The sequence below is a fragment of the Gilbertella persicaria genome, assembly GCF_025201335.1.
Source record: "Gilbertella persicaria strain CBS 190.32 chromosome Unknown B0P05scaffold_13, whole genome shotgun sequence".
Taxonomy (NCBI): Eukaryota; Fungi; Mucoromycota; class Mucoromycetes; order Mucorales; family Choanephoraceae; genus Gilbertella; species Gilbertella persicaria.
This window is the reverse complement of record NW_026251974.1, coordinates 354,138-378,791: the sequence shown is the minus strand read 5'-3', so window position 1 is coordinate 378,791 and position 24,654 is coordinate 354,138. Positions and strand designations below refer to the sequence as shown.

The following is a 24,654-nucleotide window of genomic DNA, read 5'->3' as shown; positions in this document are numbered from 1 at the left end:
CCGTTCACGAAGACTGACATTTCTCGAATCCGGTCTTTAGCACAGCAGTTCCTAAACTCCAAAATCTTTCCGAAAATTGCTTGGCCAACTTGGACTTTACCGAAAGAAGATGGTGGTGTAGGGGTCCTTGACCCGTTATTGCAAAGAGACGCGCTTTATAGTCGCTGGGTCTTTCCTCTGTTGAATCGCTCTATCAAAGTACACTGGCATCGTATACTCACAAGACACATCCAAAATATCTCCGGATATTATGAGGTAGCTATTCCTTTGCTCTTTCCTTTGGCTAGACACAATAGAACCTCTCACTTTGGGTGCGGTAAACGTATTTCAACAATTGATCTATTTTATGCCTCAATAGATTGCTTGCCTCGAGATTTTGACCAGATGACACTAGCTCACCAAGCATGTCTTAGTTTGCCGATGAAGGTCGTCTTACAATCTTTAAGACCACGACTTCCGTCATTGCCGAAAAGGATTCAATTTATCCCAGTTCAAGCATTTATGCTTTTCAACCACGATCTTAAGCTAATCCATTGGAAGCATCCGGATCATATTCCGCAAGAGCTTCAAAAATTCTACTTTCAGATCACCCGAGGGCTAGAAAGTAACAAGTACCAATTCTTTCCTTTCTTTGTCAAACACTGCCAGCCTCCTACTGTAGAGGTATTGCCTACTTTACCGTGCTCACCACCTTTATCTTTTGTTCCATTTGTCAACTCTTTCCAATTTGTGACCCTGACTGGATCAATCACCCGGGTATCGACAAAGGAGTTTCGGTTAACTTGCCAGAGTGCTACATCTGCTCCAGAGCGCCTACGAGCTATCTCTAGTAACTTTTGGACTGATTTCTGGAGCTGGTCTCTGCTGCCAGTTGCTCGTAATATGATATACCGATTCCTGGTTTCCAAACTACCCACAAGACAACTTCTTCACTATATACTTCCTGAGAAGTTCCCCCACCTCTTTGTACCATTTGCTCAATTCATCTGGAAAGTGAACAACACCTCCTGTTCTATTGCCCACCAAAGAGGTTTTTTTTGGAGCAATCTCATCTTCGAATTTCTTTGGCCTACAACCACTGTCGAAGATTTTATTCAAGCACTGGTTACACTAAACTTCACTAGAATAGATTACTCACAAAAAAAAATTTAACCGTTGTTGACATTATCATTACAGCCGTATCACAAGTTTGGAAAGCACACTGGAGATTTGTCATGAACAACGTAGCTTTTGATGCCTAATCCACTCTACAACAAACACGTACTGCTTTACAATTGCTTGCAGATGAAAAGCAAGTACACACAAGACTGTAATTATTCTCGTAGTTTTTTTTCCACTAATAACAGTGGCATATCTTTTACTTTATTCTGCTTAGTTTGCTTTCAGCATAATTGTATAATATAATTCAGTATGAATTGCGCCCGCCTCTTGAGTGCCATTAGGGTAACTTTACGCGGAGCAATAAAAAAAAAAAAAAAAAAGAAAAAAAAAAGAAAGAGTTCATTACACTCATCGAGAAATTCTAATGTTTACAAGTTCTGGAGTAATTTTTTTTGTCACTCAAGCTATTATGATTTTTAGAGAATCCATACTAATAAAAAAAATTTGGTTTGTAATGGCGTTAGCCATATATATTCCACTGCTAGCGAATCACATAAATGTTCTCAATTCATAAGAAAGGTAATCAGCTGATCTGGCCAATTACCGCTCAATTCCTCTGACATTTATTTTAAGAAAACACTCAAAAAAATGCATCGTTGGATTCCTCCAAAACCAAGAATTGCCTTTAGGCACTACTCAAGATGGCTTTAGAGAATGCGTAAAGTTGCTCTTTTAGGCTCAGAGGTGCCATGCACTAAAGCAAGTCTTACTCGTCTATAACTTACGTGTCGATTGATGCATAAAAAATTACCTATATGTTTGTCAAAATCTATTAAAAAATGCTTTTTTGTATTATTCACAGTCTATAGCAACCTTGGATTGCAAATTTAAAGGCAATGCTCAATTGACTCAATGATTTCGTTTTAGTAGACTCGCTTTCTTTTTGTTGGAAGTACCTAAACATGGATCCACTTCATTTCGTTTGAATCCGGTCTACATTGGTCATTCTAAAAATTCTCGATGAACTTTTCTTTCATTTTCACAAACCTCTCGCGATCCCCCCCGCCCCTCATGGGTCAAAAAATAAATTTTATGCAGCAGCCAAACCAATAATACCGTTCGATTTCTGAATTTAAAAGAACATGTTTTAAACAAAAAATGTACTGCCTTGATGGTCTAGTTGTCGAGCAATGTTCTATCAAAGAATGACATATTTAAGCTGCGTTTTGAGCATTTTTGCTTTATATGTATATAAAACCTGTAAGCAATAAACTTATAAAAAGTATATTATGCTATTTTGAGTACCAAAAAAACATAGGAAAACAGAAATAAAGACACTTTATGATGTAAATGTGGGAGTGAATGGACATAGGACATACAGGATGGCTGGGTGTGGAGATTGAAATAGAGCAATTTCAATTCATCTAGCCACATGAAAAATCGAGCTTTTGCTGAAAACTACATAAAGACGCGGTTGTCTGGCTTTAGTGTAGTGACAAAAAGCGGTAGATAGTTGCTTTCTAAACCTGTTGATATAAAGGACACATAGACTTTGATGCTAAAATATTGTGTAAATAGACAGAAATATTTATGTGGTTTTTCATTCACATCTCATTATTTTCATGGTACAATTGGTAATCAAACACACTAACCAAAAACTAAAGCTTTTGACGCACATTTCGAGTATTTAAGCTTGTCGTTAGCTTTATTTTTCGCTATGTAGCGTCAAAAAGAAGATTTGAAGTTTTCAAATGAGTTTTTTTTCATAAGTAATACCCTTCGGATTAGAGCTATTTGTATGACTATAAACATTAATCAATCATTATATGTCAGCTTCTAACGCACTGCTCAACTACAACAAAACTCAAGCTTTCTCTTTATCCGGACCACCTCTTCCACATTGGTCACTCTTTCTTCACAAACACAGCCTTACTACCTGGCATGATTCTGATTCCTCCTCTCATTTAGTTTATCTAGGATACCCTACCTGCTCTAGCACTCAACAACGTAATCGAATTGCCAACATACTTATCAACAAAGTTCAACTCTTATGCAATCTTCACCTTCAACGTAACTTATTTGTTCGTAGACATGCCACTGTCCTTAATACTCTTGTTTTTTCAGCCCTGTGTCACGTTACGCGCCTTTTCCACTTCATCAAAGAACAACTCGCCAAACTTCAGCAAATCAGATCATCCTTCCTCAATAATTGCCGCTACAACAAACTTCCTTTCTCCACTCTGACTCTCCCCAGGGAGAAAGGTGGCCTCACCGTTTTAGATCCCGTTGTTAAACAGAACGCCCTTCAATGGCGTTGACTTCACCCTCTCCTACACTCCAATATATTCCATTCCTTAACCCAACTTTCTCTTCCAGTCCTTTATTTCAGTTTACATTATTTTTTTTACATCTGTCACTCACCCTACGTACCATTGGTTTCTCCTGTTCCCTTCTTGTCGTTTATAACTTCCTACCCTAATTTACAATTACTTTGCTAACATATTTCAAGCCGTTGATGCATTACTACACAATTTCGATTCCTGTCAAGTCCCTCTTCAAGTCTGTCTCCGTTTTCCTGTCTCCGAACTTTTCATTCATCACCCACAAACCTCTGGTCCATCTTCTCTCCTTTCCTTTATACCACCTGATTATCATTTCCGCAAACCCTCTAATCTTTCCCGCCTCATTGGTCACAATCTATTCATCTACGATACTCAATCTCTATCCATAAGATACCGCACACGCAATACATTGACTCAACACCGTCGTATCCCCCTTCAAATTCTCAAACTTATCCACAAACAAAAACTATTTCTCAAACCATTTGTCCTCGCTCACCTTGAATCTACTATGATCACACCTTTCTTTAACACCTGCAATATCCTTCATTCTTCTTGCCTGTAATCTTTTGTCACCGCATTTACATACTTTCAATCTGTCTCCTCATCACTAGTTTTCAAATCTGCACCTCTCACTATCTCTGGTTATAAAGTCTTACTTCCCCAACACATTCCTACACCCATCTCACCTTTTGAAATTGTCCCCAATTGGAAAGCCTTTTGGTCACTTCAAATCACACATCGCTCCCGCAACATCTAGTTCCGCTTCCTACACAAAACCATCAACACTCGCTTCTACCTACACCAAAAATTACCGAAGCTCATCATTAGCTCTCAATGCATTCACTGTCCTTACTTCTGTTGCAACACCATTGACACACTTGACGATTTCAACTTTCTTTGTCCATTCAAATACAAAATCTGGTGTCACATCCTCTCCACTTATATTAATTCTTCTCTCACCGCTCCTTCAATTCACCTCTTACAACAGCTCCTCAATCTCCGTATCACCATCAGTCGCTCCAGTCATTCTGCATTCCCAACCCTATCCACACAACAAATCTGCGCTAGCACATTGGAAGGTTTATGGTCCCTTCACCTTTTCTGCTGTACTCTCTATAATCAAACGCTTACTGACTAAATAATCCGATGAACAAGAACTAATACTTTTTGACTGAAATCACTTTCCTTACTAGTTAAACTTATGCATCTTTCCTCTCCCCTTCTTATTGCATATCATACCTCTCCAATCTTAGTTGTCACTCATTATGACATCTTTAGGACTTTAAATGAAACAGGAACATAGTTCCCCTACAAAAAAAAAATCAGAGTGATTTTTGGCCAAAATTTACAAGTTGCTTTTTTTTTGTCCAAATCAATTCCAAAAGTGATTTGAGTGTTAGAATATAATGTTTGTAGGCCTTTAGAGCATTTATGTGCATATAAACAGGCTTTATGTACCCTATTATGGTTATGCAATCATGCTTATTTGTCTATCTTTTGTTGCATTCAATCTTATCATCGGTTAGATCAATGGCATTTTGCGTTAAAAAACCTATTCTTGATATGCATAATTTACGAGAAACGTTATAAATACTAATGAAATGCGGCCGACTTATGAAATAATTTTAATAAACATTTTTTTTCCTGTTTCTTTTTTTCTTTTCACAAAATGCCTACGATTACTCGCTTTGTAAATAGCAATATATTTGTGTAACAACGGTCGCTTTTTAGAATGAACATTGGGATGAGCAGAGCGTTTCTTATGAGTGAACAGCTTGTAAATACTGCCATGGCACGAAGAAGAAAGCCACGTCTTTCTTTTCGATGGAATCCTTAGGCTTTATGGTAATAGGATTGAAGTGTTCTTATTGAAAACCTAAGGCTTCTTCTCTAACAAGGACAAATCTAAAATTAGATTTGGCCATCACAAGAGTCTCTTTGGAGCCCTCGCAATGCTTAAAGTCATTGCTGATATATTATCTTTGGCGAGCGTCAGCTCCTTTAAGGACGACTTTGTAGTCCTTGTTCATGGAATAGGTAAAAATATTTACATTGTGCTTGTATGTATATATCTTTGTTTCTTACTTTATCTGAGGGTTTTGGGTGAGACAGTCTACCTTCGAAGCCTTAGATTTAAGCTAAAAGATTCAATTTATGAACTATGGTTGAAGGAATGCTTCATATTCAACCTGATATCGATGATGCGGTGGGCCCTTTGACCAGCTTTCTCGAGTTCTTCTGAGACACGAAGGTATTTATCACATTTTACTCTCTGTTTGAATAATAATTAATTAACTGCTCTTTAAAGGGTAATGTCTTTTCACAGAAAGCATCTTGGTTCTTATCCATCTAAGAAAGGGACATCAAGAGTTCCTGATGAAGAGTAAGTTTAGTAGCATTCTAAGCAAAAAAAAAAAGTCTGAACCAAAAGAAAAAAAGATCGACTTGGTTAAACCTTTGTTTAGGCGCAAAGGTTTTATAATAGTGTATAACAAAATTAACCATAGAAAAAGATTATGTGTTTTCGTGCTATAGTCTATTTATTCAAACGACAAATTTCATCTAAGTCAACATTATCTAACGTGTCTTTGGTAGACGACCGTGAGCGAACAGAATGCCTTGTTTCGCTTGTATCATCACTATCTTCAGAGTCCAAAATGAGACTGACATCAGTAGAAAGTCGAGCAAGGTCCACTCTATCATCATCAGCACTTAGGATAAATGTGGGATGTGTAGGTGTAGATGCTTGACTATATTCAGGATCTTCAAATAACGTAATGGACCCATGAGGCACAATAGGAAGACTAGCAGGACTAGTAGGCTTTGATAGTTCTAAATTGTGATGTTGATTTAAGTTGAGAAAGCTTTGATGAATGGTGTCTTTAGGTGGTGGTGGTGGTGTAGCGACAATGGACGATCTAGAAGCATTATATTTCTGTGCTTTATCCGTTTCTTCAGTAAAGATAACATTGTAACAAGAAAACAAGTCGCGCATTAATTTCTTAGGGTGACGATCATGAACATTCATAGAGGAATACTTTTGTGGACGTAATAGAACATGCTCAAAAAGTGTCAAGAGGTGGTTGAGTAAATCGTCTGTCTTTCTATGCTGTAGTATGCTATGGCATTATATGTCATTTAGACAATTAAAAAACATGAAGACTACTTACTTGAATAGATAGGAGCTGAGGGCTTTCAGTGTATCATAGTTAGATTGCGATAGTGTAGCCAATAATTTACTAACAGATGCTAGTCTGCTCTTTAATTCTTGTGGAGTCGAATAAAGTATTTTAACAGGTTCATAAAAATCAAATGTCAATAGACATTCAGGTAGCTCCAACAGGTAGATACGAACAAGATTGGCTACGGTAGTAATTTCGTAACTTTCTAGTCTTTTTCTTAACTGAGCAGGCTCTGTATATCGATCTAATTCCTCGCATAACAGATTGATTTCTTTAATAGACTTTGTATGAAACCAAACGTCTTTATGATGTTCTTGATCTTTCTCAAAATCTATGCCAATGTAAATAAGAAATCGTTTTTAATATTTCTTTACTTTGTTCAAGGATCTGAAAGGCATGCGTTAGAAGAGGCGGAATGGTTGTGCCATGAGTATGTGTTATTTGTTCAATCGGAACACCAAACACTTGATCTAAAGCAGAACCAAAATAATAGTTTTCATAGACAAATGGCCTTGGACAAAAAGGGCCTGTTTTAAACTGTTCAACAATACAACGAATGTCTTGTTCAGGCTTAACCGTTTCTTGGAAAAGAGCCATACGATTATAAGTTTCTTTGAAAATAGATACTGAGTTGGAGAGTGTCACAGCCATGTTACTAAATGCTTTTGACCACCAATGAGTCTAGATAGAAAAAAAATAGGGTTACTTACCTTCTTTCACTTTGAGGATTCTTTCTTTTTCTAATTGCTCCATGCTATCTAAATAAACAAGCTATCAACAAGATTATGGTGATTAGCTTGATTTGTTCAAGTAAATATCAGCATTACCAGATCTTCTTCTAGTTTCATTCTCATTTTGTTTACTGCTTTTGTCTTGTTCTTGTAGGCGTTGTCTGCTTCTACCATTTCTGTGTATGCTCTAAGGACAGTATCATTGGAGGATTTAAATCGATCAAAAAGTCCGGTCCATAAACTATTATTATTAGATCTGTCCAGATATCGATAAATCACATCGTGTTGCACTTGATAAAGTGTGCCATTCACAGGCCTCAAAAACTCGAGTGCCACTAAATTCTCACAAATCTCCTGACTTTTTGAATGGGTCAGATCATGATTCTCTTTCTGAATACAATCAAATATATCTTGGCTCGTCAACTGTGTTCCATTGAGCTCCCTTAAACAACAGGCTATTTCTTGATAAGGTAAGCCAAGGAGTGGTCTAAATCGAGGACATGCAGACTCCAATGCACGGCACCGAGACCAATACACTGACCGAGTCATGCGAGCAGATTGTGCTTCATGTTTGAATTCTTCTATTTGTTCGTCTAGTGCTGCTTTATCAGACAAGATCTGTTGTTCAAATGTATGTGTAAAATCCAATAATGGCTCAAGTATTTCCTGAGCAAGTAAATTGGCTCGTAACTTGTGGCAATGAATTGTTTCGGTGCTTTCTTGACAAATCATATCAAATGCACTTCCTAAGCTGGTGTTGATGGTATCGTCCATTTGTTTAAGAGCAAGATCAATTGCAGGTTCAAGTTTTGAAGAGAGTAGTTCTGTAACTTCTGTTTCTGTATCAATGCGCTTTTGTAAATAAGCAGTAATGGCTTGATTTTCATGGATAGAATGAATTAGTTTATCGTGTAATACTTGGATTCCAGTGGTGTAATCTGGCATAATATTCGAAGAGGATGAAGAGGAAGACCAAAAGGAGTCACTAAAGCTTTCTTGTATAACCATTGTTGATAACTAAAAAAAAAAAAAAAAAAAAGAGAGAGAAACGAAGAAGAGAAAAAGGGAGTAAATCTAAATTAGTTTTCGGTATTTCAAACAGATTCATGCTGTCATCTTTTGTTCAAAAGAAAGTTAGTGTCATTTCTTTCTTTTTTTTCTCTCCTTATGTCCAATTTAGAGAATGATAGACCATATAAGAGAAGAAGAACAGAAACTAAACCCTCAAGGATAAGACAGCTGGTAAATGTTTGTACTCAACATTTGGCTACACCCAATATACCTATCATTATCTCTAGGTTTGATACAGCCATTCTTTTTTGCAGCATTCTAAAATACAATAGTTATTTACGAGTTTTATTACACGCTACTGGAATACTGTTTATTTTGTTTGTGACATCCAGTTTGATACAGTCCTTTACAACTGAAATACGAGCAAGATATCAGTCACAATCAGAAGGTAAACTAAGCAGTCCAAAGGTATCTTATAGACACAGTGCATCATAGAATACGCAGAACAAGCAAGACTATGTCATCAAAACTATATCAGTCATCACTGTGGACCAACATTAAGAGGTGTTACATGGCAGTCCTTTTGTGATGAATGGGACAAATATCCTTTAAAATATATAATACTTTGTCTTTCTTCTCTTTTGTTTACCTTAACTATATCATTTCTACATGTAGGCATTATCAACCTAAATTGGTAGGCAAGTCAAAGATAGCAGCACACGCAATAGGGGAGCTATTGAATGGATTTGTAGATCCGCTTAGCATGAAAGCCATGGTAACATATTTACATTTTGCTCGTATTAGACTAACAAAAGAGTAGTTTATTATTTGCCTGCTTGTGTTTAGTCTGTTTATTTTATAATTAAAACTTGAATTCTTTCTTTTTACTTTCTTTTCGACTTTCTTGTGTTTTTGCTTTCTTTGCTTGTCTACTAGCATGTTCAGCATACATATCTGACAAGTCTTCATTTGAATCGCCCACTGGTAACTTGGCACGCATTTGAGCATCGTATTTAGCACGCAATGTAGCCTCATCAAGGCCACCTTCTAATTCACTAGGATCAATAGCCACATCTACATCATTTGCCTTTCGTTTTGTCTGTGGTCTACCAGGGGGTGGCGCAATCACAGGCTTCTCTACTGTACTTAAATCATAACCATGCTGTGAGCCCATAAATCCAGTAATATTCTTTTGAACTTCAGGCAGGACTTGATAGAGTTGTTTGGGGCCTTCATCTTCTTCTCGCTTACGGTCCTTACGTAGTTCGATATGATCGGGTGTCTCCAGTCCAGAAGCAATCGATTGTATACCAGAAGGAGTGGCAAGACCATCTCCCAAATCATCTGTAGCACTTGTCTCTTCTTGTGCTTGTTCCTCCTCCTCCTCCTCTTCTTCTTCTTCTTCCTCTTCTGATTCATCATATTCTTCTTCTGGTTCAAGTTCACCCCATAATTGCTTATCTACAGGCTCAACAACCTCAGGTGGAACAGTAACAGGTTGAGCCACACCAAACACATCACCATACAAAGGACGGTTGTACTCATCTACAGGTGGTCTACCCCAACCACCTGGATGATAACCCCATTGCGCACCTTCGGGTATCGGGGCATTCAAGCCAGGAATCTTGAGATTAGGATAACTGGGTGGAGGACCATATCGCTGCATATTAATCAGCCATGGAGGAGGAGCCAAAGGAGGCATGTTTAATGCTTCCTTTAGATCCTCAGATAATTGACCTGGTTTTTGTTCTTTTAATCTTGTCTCAAATTCTTTACCTTCATAGTACAGTTCACCATGCATGGTGTATTTGCCTCTTGTCTGGAATCTGAAAAAAGCGTCATGAAGTCTTTGATAGTCAATATCGAGCCTGCCCATCTTGGGAGCCACTTTTTCTTTCATTTTGCCTTTGAGACCGGCTGCACTTTCTTTTTCTCGGACAGCATCACGCATTTCCATAATACCGGTGTCTTTGATAAATTCAGGCAGTTCCCATGGTGGTTTTTCAATACCACGCTTTCCTTGAAGATATTTACGCTTTTGACTCCAATGAGCAGGCACTGGTACTGAATTACGATACGATTTAAGAGCCACAAGGAGTTTAGGATCACTGGCTGTCACATCCCACCACTAAAGAAAAGAAAGGATCAGTATGGATTGTTGACTATCGTCTGACTTACTTCAACTACTTCAGGTTTCTTAACAAGTTGTTTTAGTTCAGCTACTGATAAACGTTGAATCTTTTTCATCTTTTTCTTTGACAAAGGTTGATCAGAGTCTTTTTCTTCATCATCATCAGATTCACCTTGGTCTTCTCCTTGCGCTGTATTGTCATAGACAGGGAATTCCTATTTACCGTCAACACCATGTTTTATGTATATATTTATACTTACTTCATCATTCTCTTCAGGCTTTCCTTCTTGAAAGTGTTTAAAGATTTCTGAAAACTGTTGAAGTGTATTGTCATCCAAGCTAGACATGCCATCCAAATTCTTTAGTGATGACATATCAACAGGTTGAACTACATATTCGATCTGTACATCGTCTGGTACTTCGTTCTCTTCTTGTTGTTCTAATTGCTATAAACACGGTCAATAAACACGTCTTTTTATTTGTGTCTGAATTACTTACAGCTTTACGTTGTGCTTCTTCTTCCTGACGTTGCTTTTTGCTCTTCTTTTTGTTTCTTCTTCTTGCTTTGTGATGTTGTGCTTTCTTTTCCACGTCCTTTTTATCTAGGACATTGTCATTGGTTGCTGCTGCGACTGCTGACATTGGCTCGATAAAAAAATTGGAAAAAGAGGATAATTTTTCTAACTTCTAGGCGTTTTTATAGGCCCAATGACGCAAAAAGGACAGTCACCACCCTGCCTTGGTTGGTGTCTTGGTGGTTCCCGCTAAAGTACTCGCTTCATTACTTTCTTTTTCTTTTTTTTCTTTAACTAATTACGTATATATGAATCAAGTGCCTGAACCAGCAGGACAAAAAAACAGGCCGTCTTCTTTTCTACCTTTTGTCATTCCGTCCATTACTACGGATGGAGGTTCTAAATACCCGCCTTATTTTGACGTAATCTAAATAGAGTTGACAACTTGACAGTATTGACAATGCCATTTTCTTTTTTTCTATAGGCCTGTATTGCTGGTGGCATAGGTGGATCTACAGCTGATTTCATTATGCACAGGTAAGAGATAGACTGAGATCATACTGTGTTTATTCACATCTCAACATTCAGTGTGGATACAGTCAAGACAAGATTACAGGGGCAGCCTCATACACGAGTACAGAAATACACAAGCATGGTACAGGCATATAAGCTGATATTTAAACAAGAAGGTGCCATGCGAGGTTTATATGCTGGTGTGACACCTGCCATGATTGGTTCAAGTAAGTCTGTTGTATCAATAAGTCTTTTGTTCACACTGATTAGTTCCCGGTACTACTTTGTATTTCGCCATTTATGAACTCACCAAACGCACATTAAACGAATCAAATATACCAGAAGTTGTGTCTCATTTAACAGCTGGTTCGTTGGGTGATTTAGCAGCTTCTTTTATCTATGTGCCTTCAGAAGTACTTAAGACGCGATTACAACTTCAGGGCAGATACAACAATCCTCATTTTGTGAGCGGATATAACTATCAAAATACATGGCATGCGACCAAGATGGTAAGTGGTTGGTTTTCATAAGCTGATATTGATACACCACTAGATTGTAAAATATGATGGATTTGGTGCATTGTTTCATGGATTTAGAGCAACTATTTTAAGAGATGTACCTTATTCAGCTATTCAATTTGCTTGCTATGGTAACCGGTTGCCTAGATATATACATATCATACTAACGCGCTCTATATAGAACAATTCAAAAAGATTGCACAACATAGATTTAGAGAACCAGGCCAAGAATTACCTATAGGCATAGATATGATTACAGGTTCATTAGCTGGTGGTATTGCAGGTGCCATTACAACACCACTGGATGTTATGAAAACCCTTTTGCAGACACAGATTGGTACAAAAAAGAAACCTGCCAATTCAGATCTTCCACCTGTCAAACACTATCATGGTATTCTGGATGGTATGATTTGGAACTACAAAAATCAAGGCATGGCAGGTCTTTTTCGAGGTATTGGTCCTAGAGTATTTTGGACTAGTCTTCAGAGTGCGATCATGTTTGTTGTATATGAACAAGTACTTCATATTCAGTCTGATTTAAGAAGTAAAGGTGAATGGCCACCTACCAAAATGGCTCAACAACTTTTATAAGTTTATATTTGTATCATAGAGTGTAATTTAATAATAAAAAGAAATTGGTTTTTACAAGTCAGGTAATGTTGAAAGTAAATGCTTGATAATACGTCTGCCTGCATGAAGATTCAATAAACGAATACGCTCATTGTGTAAATGAGCTTGATCTGAAGATTGACCAAAAGGAACATGAACAGCAGGAGCATGACAGAACTTTTCTAACCAGCGTACGGCAGGAATGGACCCACCTTCACGAATATACAATGGCTTGATTTTCCATTCATGTTCAATGGCTTTCTCTACTGCCTTGAAGTATTTGCTTTCCAGGTCACCTATCCAATACTCTGCAGCACTTTCAATCGTAACTTGAATAGTATTGTCCGAGGCCAAATCTTGATGAAACACATTCGTCACATACTGTTCAAATTGAGCACAGATATCTGTAATGGACTGATCAGGAACCACACGCATACTAACACAGGCTTGTGCACTACGAGGGATAATGGTGGGGTTATTGATAGAGACATCAATCTTGTGTACAGTTAAAGTAGGATAACGCCAACGAGCCATGAGTTGCTGCTTCATTTTATTCGCATCAAACTGTTCTGCAGCAAATTTACATTGCGTCTCTTCACATTCTGCCTGATTGCCCAAATTTGGTGAAGCAATCGTAGAATGGTGGGTGCGTGTACTTGACTGAGCAGTTTCTGAAGTGCGCATCCATTCCACAATAGGATCATATAGCTTCTCTTCTATTTCTGTCATTGGGCTTACGTTGTTATAAAATCCAGGTATTAACACTTTCTTGTCATGGCCGACTAATTTGCCTACCACATGAATCAAATCTATCAAAGGCTCTGATACAGCACCGCCTTCTACACCTGAATGTAAATCAGCACGATTATTGCTGATGTTGATTTTGGCATGAATGACACCACGAAGACCATAAGTGATACAAGGTACATCTTCACCGAGCCAATAAGAATTACTCAACAAGATCATATCGACGTCTTTAAAGAGTTCTGCATTGTTTTCAACTGCTTCATAGAATCCAGCACTGCCACTTTCTTCTTCTCCTTCAATCAGAAAGATAACATTGACATCCAAAAGGCCTTCTTTTAAGAGTTCACTCACAGCAAATAAAGAGGCAATGATAGGGCCCTATACAAAATGACATTTAAGTAACACACAACTATGCATGTATAGCTTACCTTATTGTCACTTGTACCACGGCCATACAGATAGCCATTTTTACCTGTCAAAGTAAAAGGGTCACTGCCCCATAAGTCATTTTCATTTTCTGCAGCAATCACATCATAATGACCATAGATCAACACAGTTGGAATCTCTTTCTTAGTCGAAGATCGCTTTTTGCCAGTGAATTTACCATAGACTAAAGGATTACGACCACATACACCTGGAATCTGTTGTATGTTAATGCAGGTAAGCAAACTAGAAAAAAAATACGTACCATTCGACTGTGTGCACCTAATTGTTGCAAGATATTCTTAAGGAAGCGTGCTCCTCGTCTACATTCTTCCATGTATTCATGACTACCACTCACAGTACGCATAGCCACCCATTTCTCTAACACATACAGCATGGTATCATTGGTAAATGCTGTTGCATGCTCAATATGTTGACTGCTAGGTCTTCTGAATGGTTCCGCATAAGGAGAATAGGTAGGCATATCCCAAAACTTGATACTATGATCATTACTGCCTGAGATTAAATTGTTGCCTGAACTTGTGAGTGATAAGACAATGCCTTGGTGATCACCTAAACTTTCTCGGAATTGGAACCCTTCACTCCAAAATTTGATAGAGCCGTCTGCTGAAGCACTGACAAATCCAGAACCACGAATAGTAACAGCCAAGACATCGTCTGTATGAGCCATGACAGATCGAATCATTTGGTGTGTTTCCAAATCCCAAATTTGAACATCACCACCTTGAACACCACAAAACAAATAACCGTCTTCTGAAAGTGCAAGGCAAAGAATACCTTTGTCAGGGTTGCCTTCAAGTGTATTAAGTAGTTTGATGCCGTCTTCTTGAATACGCCAAATCTACCAAACAGAGGATATCAGTTTTCCTTGTGTGTGTGTGTGATGACTCTGGTTTTTTTTACCTTGACATCACCATCTCCTGATCCACTAATTAAGACGGGCTTATCTACATTGGGTATATCTTTGGCATACAACAAGCAATACACATAACCATTATGTGCATTACCCAAGACATTTTTTTCTCGAATAACACATTTAATCACATCTTTATCAAGCTCTTGTTGTAGTCGTTCCATTTCTTCATTGTTATTCTCGTCGTTTTCAAAAAAGTTGATGGCATTGCAACCGATTCTTCGAGAAGCTGGTATTGAAGGAATATCTGTATTAGATCCATGGGTTTGAGGGTCTGTAAAATCATACCACTATGCATTTATTGATGAGGAGCTACGTATGTGTTTGATCGTTGTATATACCTGAATACTGGTATTCTGGCTACCAAAGTAAAGTACATGGTTTACATCTGAATAGACAACAGAAAAAATATCGCCTACATCATGACAGGATTGAATTAAATAAGCACATTGCAAAGTTTCTGTATTCCAAACCTAAATTTTTATAAATCGGAAAATTTGAAAAAAAAATTGACTTACTCGAACAGTGCCATCGCCTGAACAACTGAATAGATATTGTTCATCTTCTGATAGTGTTAAGCCTAGTACACTGCCACGATGTCCTTTCAAGACAGTGACGAGCGTAAATGTCTGTAAATCCCATACCTTAAAGGCCCATTAGAAACCATTGAGTTTAAGAAATACATACATGAATTTTTGAACTTTGACTTCCACTAAACAAATATTTTTTGCTGGCTGTTAAAGACAAGACAGAATTTCTGTCTTCTTGTGAGATCGTATGAACACAACGTGTTGGGTACAAAGGTCTTGTATTTGACAGCTGAGAAAGACTGCCTTATCATACTGTTAGTTTCTTATCTCAATTTCATGGTTATACCTAAAGGAGTTGGACTTTCTGTTCTAAAATAAGGAGAGTCCATTGATAATAAAAAGAACAAAGAAAATAAGCTTGTAAGTTTTTTTTTTTTAAAAAAAAAGCATGAGCGGAGATGAGCATCAAATGAGTCCATCGACAGCCAATCAAGTAAACAAGATGTAAGGCACCCCCCGAAAGAGTCACATGGATACTTTTTCTCTCTTTATTTTTTCTTATGTCTATACGTTTACTATTTAGTTTATCAAGAAGACAAAAGCCTTGTCGTATCACCACAAGAACTTTGACGCAAGCAGGTAAAGGAAAAAGAAAAAGAATAGCACTCAAGGAGCAGTAAACTAAAAACCAACCCAAAGCTTCTTTACAAAACGACAGAAAGCTAGTTTATCCTCGGTTCAGTCTTGTACCCGAAACACACGGCCAATGGCTTGCTGCAAAAGACTTGAAACGATATGCATGCTTGGAAAAGGGACAAAAAGCAGAAAGTGATTTAGTGACATTGACAGGTCGCGTGGTATCCAAAAGAGAATCCAGTGCCAAATTGATCTTTTATGATATTGTACAGAATGGAGAGACGGTTCAGGTTGTGGCATCAAGAGGAAGATATAAGGGCTCTGCTGAAGAATTTGCAGAAAAGAATCGAGATTTATGTCGAGGCGACATTGTGTGTATGTGTTTAGCATGGTAGTACAGTCCCTGATTCTTTTTTTTTTAGCTTTTACAGGTGTGCCAGGAAAAACCAATCATGGTCAATTGAGTGTATTTGTGACAAAAGAACTCAGAGTATTATCACCTTGTATTCAAGATATTCCTCGTTCAGGGCTTAAAGATCCTGTAAGATACCATGTTTAGTTATAGCGATCACTCACCATCTTTCTTTAAGGAAAAACGATTCCGTGCAAGACATTTGGATTTACTTGTCAACCCTGAATCATCCAAGATATTACGCACCAGATCTCGCGTTATTCGATTCATCCGCGATTTCTTTGACCAGCGTGGATTTCTTGAGGTTGAGACACCCATTCTTTCTGCTAAAGTAGGTGGTGCTAATGCCAGGCCATTTGAGACACACGCTCATGCACTCGATATGGATATGCATCTTCGCATTGCACCCGAACTTTATTTAAAGCAACTGGTGATAGGTGGATTTGACCGAGTGTACGAGATTGGTAAACAGTTCAGAAACGAAGGTATTGATGCAGATCATAATCCTGAATTCACCACCTGTGAATTTTATCAGGCGTATGGTAACTTGGACAGTCTGATGCAAGATACAGAGACCTTGTTGGCAGAGATGGTAGTCTCTATCTGTGATCATCCTGTTCAGTCAAAATCGGGTGAGCTTATTGATTTCCAACGCCCTTTTCGACGCATCAATGTAACTGAGAGAGTTGCTTCTGAATTGGGGACCTCTTTGAGCTTTTTAGAAAATGAAGGTAGGCTCTTATCATTCCGTTGTATGTTTATTAATATGCCTTTTTTTTTTCTTAGATTCTGGTCTTGATACGCTAGTGTCACTCGCTAAACAACGCGGTGTAAAGTTATCGGGCCCACTCACACTGTCTCGTGTACTTGATAAACTTATTTCAGAATTTATCGAACCTGAATGTATTCAACCTACTTTTTTATACAACCACCCACTGGCCCTTAGTCCTTTAGCTAAAGAATTCATAGATGAAAAGGCAAGTATACTGAAAAAAATAGATGAGTGGCTTATGTTGTTACCTAGGGACAAACTGTGGCTGCACGATTTGAACTCTTTGTAGGCGGCAAAGAAATTGTAAATGCTTATGAAGAATTAAATGATCCCAAGGAACAACGTAGACGTTTCAAATTGCAACTGAAAGATAGAAACGATGGCGATTTAGAGGCTCCTTTACCTGACAATGATTTCTGTGACGCATTAGAGTATGGGTTGCCACCTACAGCCGGATGGGGTATGGGTGTCGATCGTGTTGTACAATTAATAACCGGAACTTCCCATATTCGGGAGGTCTTAGCCTTCCCTGCTATGCGTCCTGTGGCTCACTCATAAAATCAAAATTAAAAGACTTTTTGTTTTTTTTAACATTTCTATATTTTTTTTATACGTCTATATTTTTATATCTAAATTTTATAATTTAACAGGAGGGGGGGCCGATGTTTTATATTCCCCCCCTTTACCATCTTCTGGTAATATTCCAGAAGCCAATAGAAAATGCAACCCGTTAATTCGGCCCATGGAGCCCGGAATAGGAAGCTTCCCTCCTCTCTTGAACGAAACGAGGGCCATGAGCTTAAGAGAGGCTTTCCTTTCTTTTCCTCTCTTGCCTTTTATCAAAAAGAGAATTTGCCCTACAAAAAAAAAGAGAGACAAATTTTGTAGAGCAAATGGCCCAGATCCAAACAAGAAGGGAAAGAGAGAACAAAAAAGAAAAAATAGGTATCCTATCGTCTTGTTTAACCCAAGGACAAGCAAGCGCCTTTTATCAGAAGCCAATCTATCAGTCTTGCTCCAAGATTTGCCAACCACCCACCCAAAAAAAAAACAACTTTCCTTTCCCAACATGAAAGCAAGTTATTATGATTCGAAAAGAAAAAGAGTAAACCTGGTCCACATAGATGCAGATCTACCTCTGTAGGCAAATGCTACAGACAAGGATCAAGTAATCTCCTCTATTAATGGTCCCCGGAAAGAAAAAATTGGAGGGGGGAGGAGGAAGGGGACCGAGTAATCCAAAGCGCCTGGACACAAGAAAAAAAAAGCTATAACCCAAGCATGATTTCGAGAACGACCATTTCTTATGACCCCAAGAGACAACAAGACCAGGATAGCATCAAGGGTAGACGCATTGATGTGGCCACCTTCACAACAACGCGACCATATTGTTAGCTCCTCCCCCCAAAAGGAGAATTCCCATTCATGGCTGAACCCGAGAATTTTTTTTTTTTTTTTTTTTTTTTTTTTGTAAAAAGCGCAGACAGAAAGAAAAGACAAATGAAACCATAGTCCGAATTAAATCTGTTTTGATCTAGAACCCAAAATCCAAAGACAGACAAGTCTTTTGTCTTAAACACATGGCAAACTGCATTGCTTGCATTCTTTTGTCTATATATGCGTCATTTACGTCTATTTTTGACAGTCAATCTACTTGGGTCAATGTGGTAATTAACTTACTTTGGTTAAATTCCTAAATTCCAATACAATTTAGGCAACAAAGACCCAAGAAAAAAAGAGAAATGGCAAGAACGACAACGGGTGTTTCCTTTTTTAAAAGCAGGATCAGATAAACCAGACTTTTGTCGAACGAGAAAAAAAGGAAAAGATTTTTTTACCTGTCTTTCGATATCTTTCCCTTTCTGTTTCTGCTCTTTTCTCTTCAGGTGTGGAAAAGTGCATGGGAAATATGATTTATTTAAATCAATATTTTTTTCTAAAACGAATCTGTGATGGTTGTTTTGATCTGCTACATGCTGCTAGGGATCTTATTTGGTTGGTTTTTACTCGAGAAATACAACTGGATATATTTTCATGTGGCTTCTAGGTGAATGACTGCTAATAGATTTGTTTTTTTTTTCGGCGACTCTTTGCGCAAAAAAAAAAAAAAAAAAAAAAAAAAAAAGATAACAAGGTCAACCACAACCACAATGCTATGTGGCTCAAAGCTTTTGATCCACTTTTGTTGCCGTCGAATAAAGTAGACATCAAGAGAGCCCTTCATATATTGGCCAGGGTTACTCCTATATTTTAGAGGCAGATATTTTACATAGACTATGTTTCAGTAAGCACAAGTCACGAAATTTCACCTCAAGTATAAGCTTGTTAAATAGTTATTTACTTTCAGGTCCTGAAATTCAATCCATATACTAAGTTTTCAGGTGCTGCATTCAAATGTTGCGTAATCGAAGTGTATAATACTAAAAGAAGAGTGTTAGAATATTCTGTACTATAAATTAGTTTTATTTATTTACGTGAAGTGATGGCTTAGATTTCCTCGTTCAAGATAGATGTCCAATTTGAATTAATCAAGATAGAAAGAAAAAGGAAAAAAAAATTGGGAAGCAAATAACAAGAGTATTATATGAGGAAAGAAAAAGTAAGAAAGAAAAAGGGAAATGACGAGTATTTTAAACTTTCTTGGGGCACTTTAAGGACTTGACCGTTGATATACGGGACTTAAATGTTTAGCAAACAAACCATTCCTGGTCACAGTCACTTGCGCTATCCCGAAACGCGATTTAGCGTCATTTAGTGTTGCATATCCAATAATTTAAAGTTTGCGATCCAATTCAATCTACAGTCCAAAAATGATTGTTTTTGTGTAGATGTGTTGAATTTGAGTAACAGTAACTTGAAAAATGCTTTCTAAAGATTCTATATGAGAGAAAGAACAAAAAGAAATACAGCAAAAAGAAAAACAAAGCCTATTTACATACTATAGCGATAATTGATTTCATTCTGAGTCTTTTATTGTTGCTTGCTTTAGAGAAAAACTACATATATCAGATGCATATGTAGATTATAAATAAAACGAAAAATCACATGCTGTTCATAAGAATGCCTTTATATGATAAAATGAAGTGGATAGACTATTCATCTCTCAGAGATAAAACACAGGTCTAATTTGATTCATTTTTTTTTCATTAAAAGAAACCATTTTGCGCTTACGGTAATAAACATAAGATAAAAAGGGTAATTAAAGATGTCTAGTGGTACATTGTGTCCTGCTAAATCAATTTTCCGTTAGTATAGCGCAGATTTTGAGGCGTAAATAAATTCTTTTAGAGAAACTGTATAGATTTTCCCTTTTCTTGCTTATAATACAATACATTATTCCGCGCAATGTCTTCGCTAAACACGGACGTTATCTTTGTTTCCTTTTTTATAAACGCCCAATTTATGTAGTTCCTGTAACTTGGTAGTGATGTATATATAATCTCAAAATACGCTTGTGACACATAAAATATCACGGTGTACCAATCGGCTGAACTTAGCATTCATAGATTTATATTGTTTTTTTTAAAAAAAAATTGTTGATTTCTATACTTGACGTGTCGCCTCAAATGTTTTATATTTTATTTTTTTACATGCCAAGCAATAACGTATCTTATATTTTACTAAATTCACTTTCCAAACAATTGGAAATAAAGCAGTTGAACATAAATATGTAAGTCTAATCTATTTAAAGTTTGTTATGCGTATCACAAGAAAAGAAGCTTTTTTGAGATTTTTTAAAATAAAAACAATTGTCCAGCGTTGAGATCGAGAAACCAAGTTGCATTTTATTCTTGCCTTCTGAGATCATATATACTGTGATTTGTGAAAGCAAGAAGAATAAAAAATAAATATTTAGGAAAAAAATGTTTGGTTCTCAATGGTTATAAGGTTTTCTTTTTAGTAGTTATAATTACGTAAATGATTTACAAACAATGATTACTTAAATGCATAAAACTTTTGATATTGCCTTAAAGAGAGGGTGCCAATTTGTTTCTATAAGTTTTGCAACTATGAATTTATGCGCAAAATATACTGTAAAATACAAAAGTCTTTTTTGAAGTTTGTTCAAGTAAATTTTTGGGCTGTGTTATTTTGTATGTTCAAAAAGTATAAAAAATAGCTAATATAAACACATATTGATGATGTACACCTTTCTCGACGAGATTCTACAATTAAAACATAGGTTACTATGCATGACCATAGCAGGAAAAAAAAAGTTCTTTTACTTGCAGAAATGCGGGGTTATCTTCTTTTCCTTTATGCGCTGCAAAACAAAGCAGGAACCAAATAAACAGTCGTTTAGTATGACAAAAGAATAGCTCAAAAAGTTGAGTTAAGTCATCGCAATGAGAAAGAAAACAGTTTTGCTGGTGATATTGTATCATTCAAAAACATTAATCAATGTTTAAATAAATAGATACATCCTCCTTATTTTATCTGATAAAACAAATGGTTACACAGTCATACAAATGTCCGGGCAAGTCCCATTGTACAGTTTGTTGTCCGGTGATTGTACAAAAGAAAGTGCAGTTGCCCCCATCTTTTGCTTAGCTTTTTTTTTCCTTTTTTCTTTCTCTTTATCTATAAGACTGTAAACACAACAGAGGATACTTATCTTTTCAAAGTGATTTATGTCTACCTCACACACAAATCACTTCAAATTTTCTGGCAAAAGTAAGAAGCCTAGGTGTATTTTGTGTATAACTAACAGATATTATTAGTTGGCGATGCTTTTGATTCACTTCGAACAATACGCGTACCAGCCAAAGATGGTAGAAGCGGGCAAGATATTCAGCTGCAATATTCGCATCAAAAAGTAATTGGCAACGGCTCTTTTGGGGTTGTTTATCAAGTAAAGCTGACACATACAGGGGAAGATGCAGCTATCAAAAAAGTGTTGCAAGACAAACGATTTAAGGTAAGAATATTTCGTGTTTATTTCTTATTGATCACATATATAGAACCGAGAACTAGAAATTATGAGGCTAATGAACCATCCTAACATATGTGGTATTAAAGCCTACTTTTATTCTCAAGGTGATAGTAAGGCAAGTAAAATAAAGAAAAAAAAAGCAAGCAGCTCATATCCTAAATAGAAAGACGATGTTTATCTCAATTTGGTCATGGAATACGTACCCGAAACAGTTTACAGGGTTACTCGTCATTATACTAAAATTAAGCAAGCCGTACCAATGCTTATTGTTAAACTTTACATGTACCAACTATTTCGTTCTTTGGCTTATTCACATACGCTTGGTATTTGTCATCGAGACATTAAACCACAGAACCTGCTTGTACATCCTATCACAGGTGTATTAAAACTGTGTGATTTTGGATCCGCAAAAATCCTTGTCGAAGGTGGCATGAATGTTGCCTACATTTGTTCCCGCTATTATCGTGCACCAGAGCTCATCTTTGGTGCTAGTTGTTATACCTGCAGCATTGATATCTGGTCAGCTGGCTGTGTCATGGGTGAACTATTATTAGGACAACCATTATTTCCTGGTGAAAGTGGCATTGATCAGTTGGTAGAAATCATCAAAGTATTGGGCACACCAACAAAAGAGCAAATTCTGACGATGAATCCCAATTACACAGATCATAAATTTCCTTCTATAAAACCACACCCATTATCCAAAGTGTTTAGATCAAGAACACCGCCTGAAGCAATTGATTTGTTGTCTCATATCCTTCAATATGACCCAAAACAACGCCCAACTGCTAGTGAAGCTATGGTTCATCCCTTTTTTGATGAATTGCGTAATCCTGAAACAAAAATGGCTACAGGAAGAGATCTGCCTGAGTTGTTCAATTTTACTCGAGAAGGTAAATAATAATCAAGTTTTTTTTCTTTACTCATTTTATATATTAGAACTCTCTATCAGACCCGACTTAATACACAAGCTTGTACCAGCCCATTATGTTGAAAAACTAGAAAAATCAGCAAACATCAATATCAACCATTTTACACCTATTCCATTAAATGATTTACGTTTGAATAGTTTGGATTAAAGAGAATAGTATAGTTATCACATGATATTGTAGCCCTTATTTAAGTCGCTTCTTTTCGTTTATTTTGGCTTTTTGTCGCTTATGTCTCATTCTTTCATAATAAGCCTCTGATTTTGGCTTTTTTATCTTTTTATGCTCTTGTTGTTCGTTCACCAGTTTCTTTCTACCTAAATCATCAAAGAGAGTATAAACTCTATCCAAATAGATATCTGGTTCAACATCCCAGTCCAATGTACGATCAAAAGGGTGAGCACGCATATAGCTACCCACATTTGAATGCTGCTGCAGAATCTTTAGATAATTTATGACTTTACGCAGATCATTGTCGAAACACACTTGATTTTTCTCGAATAATTTGTGGTCAAATGTACATACTTGAATCAGATTGTATGGTTGATATTTGAGTTTTTTTGCCGTATCATCAAGAATGATTGTGTTGGTTGAGTCATACTTGGGTAGTTCTTTCCATACTCGCTCGAGATCTTTGACTGTCTCTACGTTTCTGTAAAAGTCATTCATCGTCAGACCAAAATGTTGTCGATCCCACCTGAGCAACAACGGGTATTTCCTGCAGGGAAACATTCGACACATTGTATTGACTGATCTCTTTTGTGCAGAAGACCATACCATAACCTTGAAATTCGAAAAAATGTAGTCAAAAAACTTATCATGATGAGGACGAACGTAGAATGACATTGTTTGCTTGATGCGGGAGACAAGTGTGCCATTCAAGTCGAGAATAAGTAGTTGTTTTGTTTGTTTTTTGCCTAATATTTGAGAAGGTTCCGAGCATTTTGCCAAGTATTCTTCTGAAGGACCTATGGCAGTATTCAATGGTCGCTGCATATGGTAAAGGACAAGAGCAATAGGAAGGTGGGAGGGGATACAATTAAATAGCCACAGAAAAATTGATAGTCACTGATAGAGTATGGTCTCAAAAGTCAGAATGACAAGTATAGTGTTTGATTTATTATTTTCCATGGACAACAGCAGAGTTGACCCACAATTGCTTCTCTTGCAGTAAAGAAGGGTCAAGAAACCTTCTCATATCAGCTTCATGTATAAATAAAGCGAGTCTCATGATTTGTTTACCAGGCTTATTCTAGCCTAAACGAATCTTATTCCGTTTGTTGGGGTCTTTCATAGTATCACTGCTCAAAGGAAGTGGGAACTGGACTCAAAAAGATATGAACAAGCTAATTACACTATATCAATCAGCAGCAGTTGCATATAGTCGCTGACTTCACTTTTTTTTTCTTGAAGTAAATGATTTTTCCGCTTACCGCGAGGAGTCATGAGCTTATTGTAATCGGCAATCAGAGATACCGGAGTTTACTTTAATTTTGAAAAGTATTTAGCCGACAGAGTCTTTGCGTTACTTGAGCCCTTTCCTTATTGTCTTTTAAAGTACAACCATCATGCTCTCCTTTTTTTCTGCATAAAATAACACTCTGTTGCTGTCTCTGTCTCCTCCCTTTTCTCCTTTTGTTTCTTAAAAAAAAAGGATAATGATAGATTCGATGAAAAAGGAGACG

At 37.1% G+C, this 24,654-nt stretch overlaps 10 protein-coding genes across 10 annotated transcripts; 5 read left to right on the top strand and 5 right to left on the bottom strand.

Moving 5' to 3' along the window:
• Window positions 1–3,603: 3,603 nt before the first annotated feature.
• B0P05DRAFT_536215 (uncharacterized protein) lies at window positions 3,604–3,852 on the top strand. Its single transcript, XM_051577544.1, has one exon. It carries the CDS (start codon window positions 3,617–3,619, stop codon window positions 3,830–3,832), a length of 216 nt encoding a protein of 71 aa, XP_051436391.1. The 5' UTR covers window positions 3,604–3,616; the 3' UTR covers window positions 3,833–3,852.
• A 1,956-nt stretch (window positions 3,853–5,808) lies between these two features.
• B0P05DRAFT_536212 (uncharacterized protein) lies at window positions 5,809–8,391 on the bottom strand. The gene is made up of 6 exons (XM_051577543.1): window positions 7,453–8,391; window positions 7,336–7,396; window positions 7,000–7,287; window positions 6,614–6,956; window positions 5,910–6,562; window positions 5,809–5,827 (listed from the first exon to the last, which is right to left on the bottom strand). Exons 1-5 carry the CDS (start codon window positions 8,362–8,364, stop codon window positions 5,980–5,982), a joined length of 2,187 nt encoding a protein of 728 aa, XP_051436390.1. The 5' UTR covers window positions 8,365–8,391; the 3' UTR covers window positions 5,809–5,827; window positions 5,910–5,979.
• Window positions 8,376–9,140, top strand: B0P05DRAFT_536210 (uncharacterized protein). Its single transcript, XM_051577542.1, has 3 exons — window positions 8,376–8,654; window positions 8,700–8,815; window positions 8,863–9,140. The coding sequence occupies exons 1-3, from the start codon at window positions 8,524–8,526 to the stop codon at window positions 9,063–9,065; spliced, it is 450 nt and encodes a 149-aa protein (XP_051436389.1). The 5' UTR covers window positions 8,376–8,523; the 3' UTR covers window positions 9,066–9,140.
• B0P05DRAFT_507681 (uncharacterized protein) lies at window positions 9,119–11,147 on the bottom strand. The gene is made up of 4 exons (XM_051575555.1): window positions 10,997–11,147; window positions 10,759–10,944; window positions 10,546–10,713; window positions 9,119–10,495 (listed from the first exon to the last, which is right to left on the bottom strand). Exons 1-4 carry the CDS (start codon window positions 11,138–11,140, stop codon window positions 9,230–9,232), a joined length of 1,764 nt encoding a protein of 587 aa, XP_051436388.1. The 5' UTR covers window positions 11,141–11,147; the 3' UTR covers window positions 9,119–9,229.
• Window positions 11,148–11,290: 143 nt separating this feature from the next.
• On the top strand, window positions 11,291–12,657 carry B0P05DRAFT_536201 (mitochondrial carrier domain-containing protein). Its single transcript, XM_051577541.1, has 6 exons — window positions 11,291–11,435; window positions 11,498–11,550; window positions 11,602–11,753; window positions 11,797–12,035; window positions 12,079–12,175; window positions 12,226–12,657. Exons 1-6 carry the CDS (start codon window positions 11,322–11,324, stop codon window positions 12,633–12,635), a joined length of 1,065 nt encoding a protein of 354 aa, XP_051436387.1. The 5' UTR covers window positions 11,291–11,321; the 3' UTR covers window positions 12,636–12,657.
• B0P05DRAFT_536198 (WD40-repeat-containing domain protein) lies at window positions 12,658–15,704 on the bottom strand. The gene is made up of 8 exons (XM_051577540.1): window positions 15,634–15,704; window positions 15,445–15,590; window positions 15,276–15,401; window positions 15,099–15,230; window positions 14,748–15,047; window positions 14,089–14,685; window positions 13,829–14,041; window positions 12,658–13,778 (listed from the first exon to the last, which is right to left on the bottom strand). The coding sequence occupies exons 1-8, from the start codon at window positions 15,674–15,676 to the stop codon at window positions 12,687–12,689; spliced, it is 2,649 nt and encodes an 882-aa protein (XP_051436386.1). The 5' UTR covers window positions 15,677–15,704; the 3' UTR covers window positions 12,658–12,686.
• A 130-nt stretch (window positions 15,705–15,834) lies between these two features.
• On the top strand, window positions 15,835–17,698 carry B0P05DRAFT_536191 (uncharacterized protein). Its single transcript, XM_051577539.1, has 6 exons — window positions 15,835–15,926; window positions 15,987–16,298; window positions 16,346–16,464; window positions 16,514–17,066; window positions 17,122–17,312; window positions 17,360–17,698. The coding sequence occupies exons 1-6, from the start codon at window positions 15,848–15,850 to the stop codon at window positions 17,663–17,665; spliced, it is 1,560 nt and encodes a 519-aa protein (XP_051436385.1). The 5' UTR covers window positions 15,835–15,847; the 3' UTR covers window positions 17,666–17,698.
• On the bottom strand, window positions 17,689–18,577 carry B0P05DRAFT_536190 (uncharacterized protein). Its single transcript, XM_051577538.1, has one exon. It carries the CDS (start codon window positions 18,176–18,178, stop codon window positions 17,744–17,746), a length of 435 nt encoding a protein of 144 aa, XP_051436384.1. The 5' UTR covers window positions 18,179–18,577; the 3' UTR covers window positions 17,689–17,743.
• Window positions 18,578–21,670: 3,093 nt separating this feature from the next.
• B0P05DRAFT_536189 (kinase-like domain-containing protein) lies at window positions 21,671–23,140 on the top strand. The gene is made up of 5 exons (XM_051577537.1): window positions 21,671–21,781; window positions 21,829–22,025; window positions 22,069–22,155; window positions 22,204–22,933; window positions 22,980–23,140. Exons 1-5 carry the CDS (start codon window positions 21,739–21,741, stop codon window positions 23,117–23,119), a joined length of 1,197 nt encoding a protein of 398 aa, XP_051436383.1. The 5' UTR covers window positions 21,671–21,738; the 3' UTR covers window positions 23,120–23,140.
• On the bottom strand, window positions 23,141–24,306 carry B0P05DRAFT_536187 (NLI interacting factor-like phosphatase-domain-containing protein). Its single transcript, XM_051577536.1, has one exon. The coding sequence runs from the start codon at window positions 23,813–23,815 to the stop codon at window positions 23,156–23,158; it is 660 nt and encodes a 219-aa protein (XP_051436382.1). The 5' UTR covers window positions 23,816–24,306; the 3' UTR covers window positions 23,141–23,155.
• Between the last annotated feature and the right edge of the window lie 348 nt (window positions 24,307–24,654).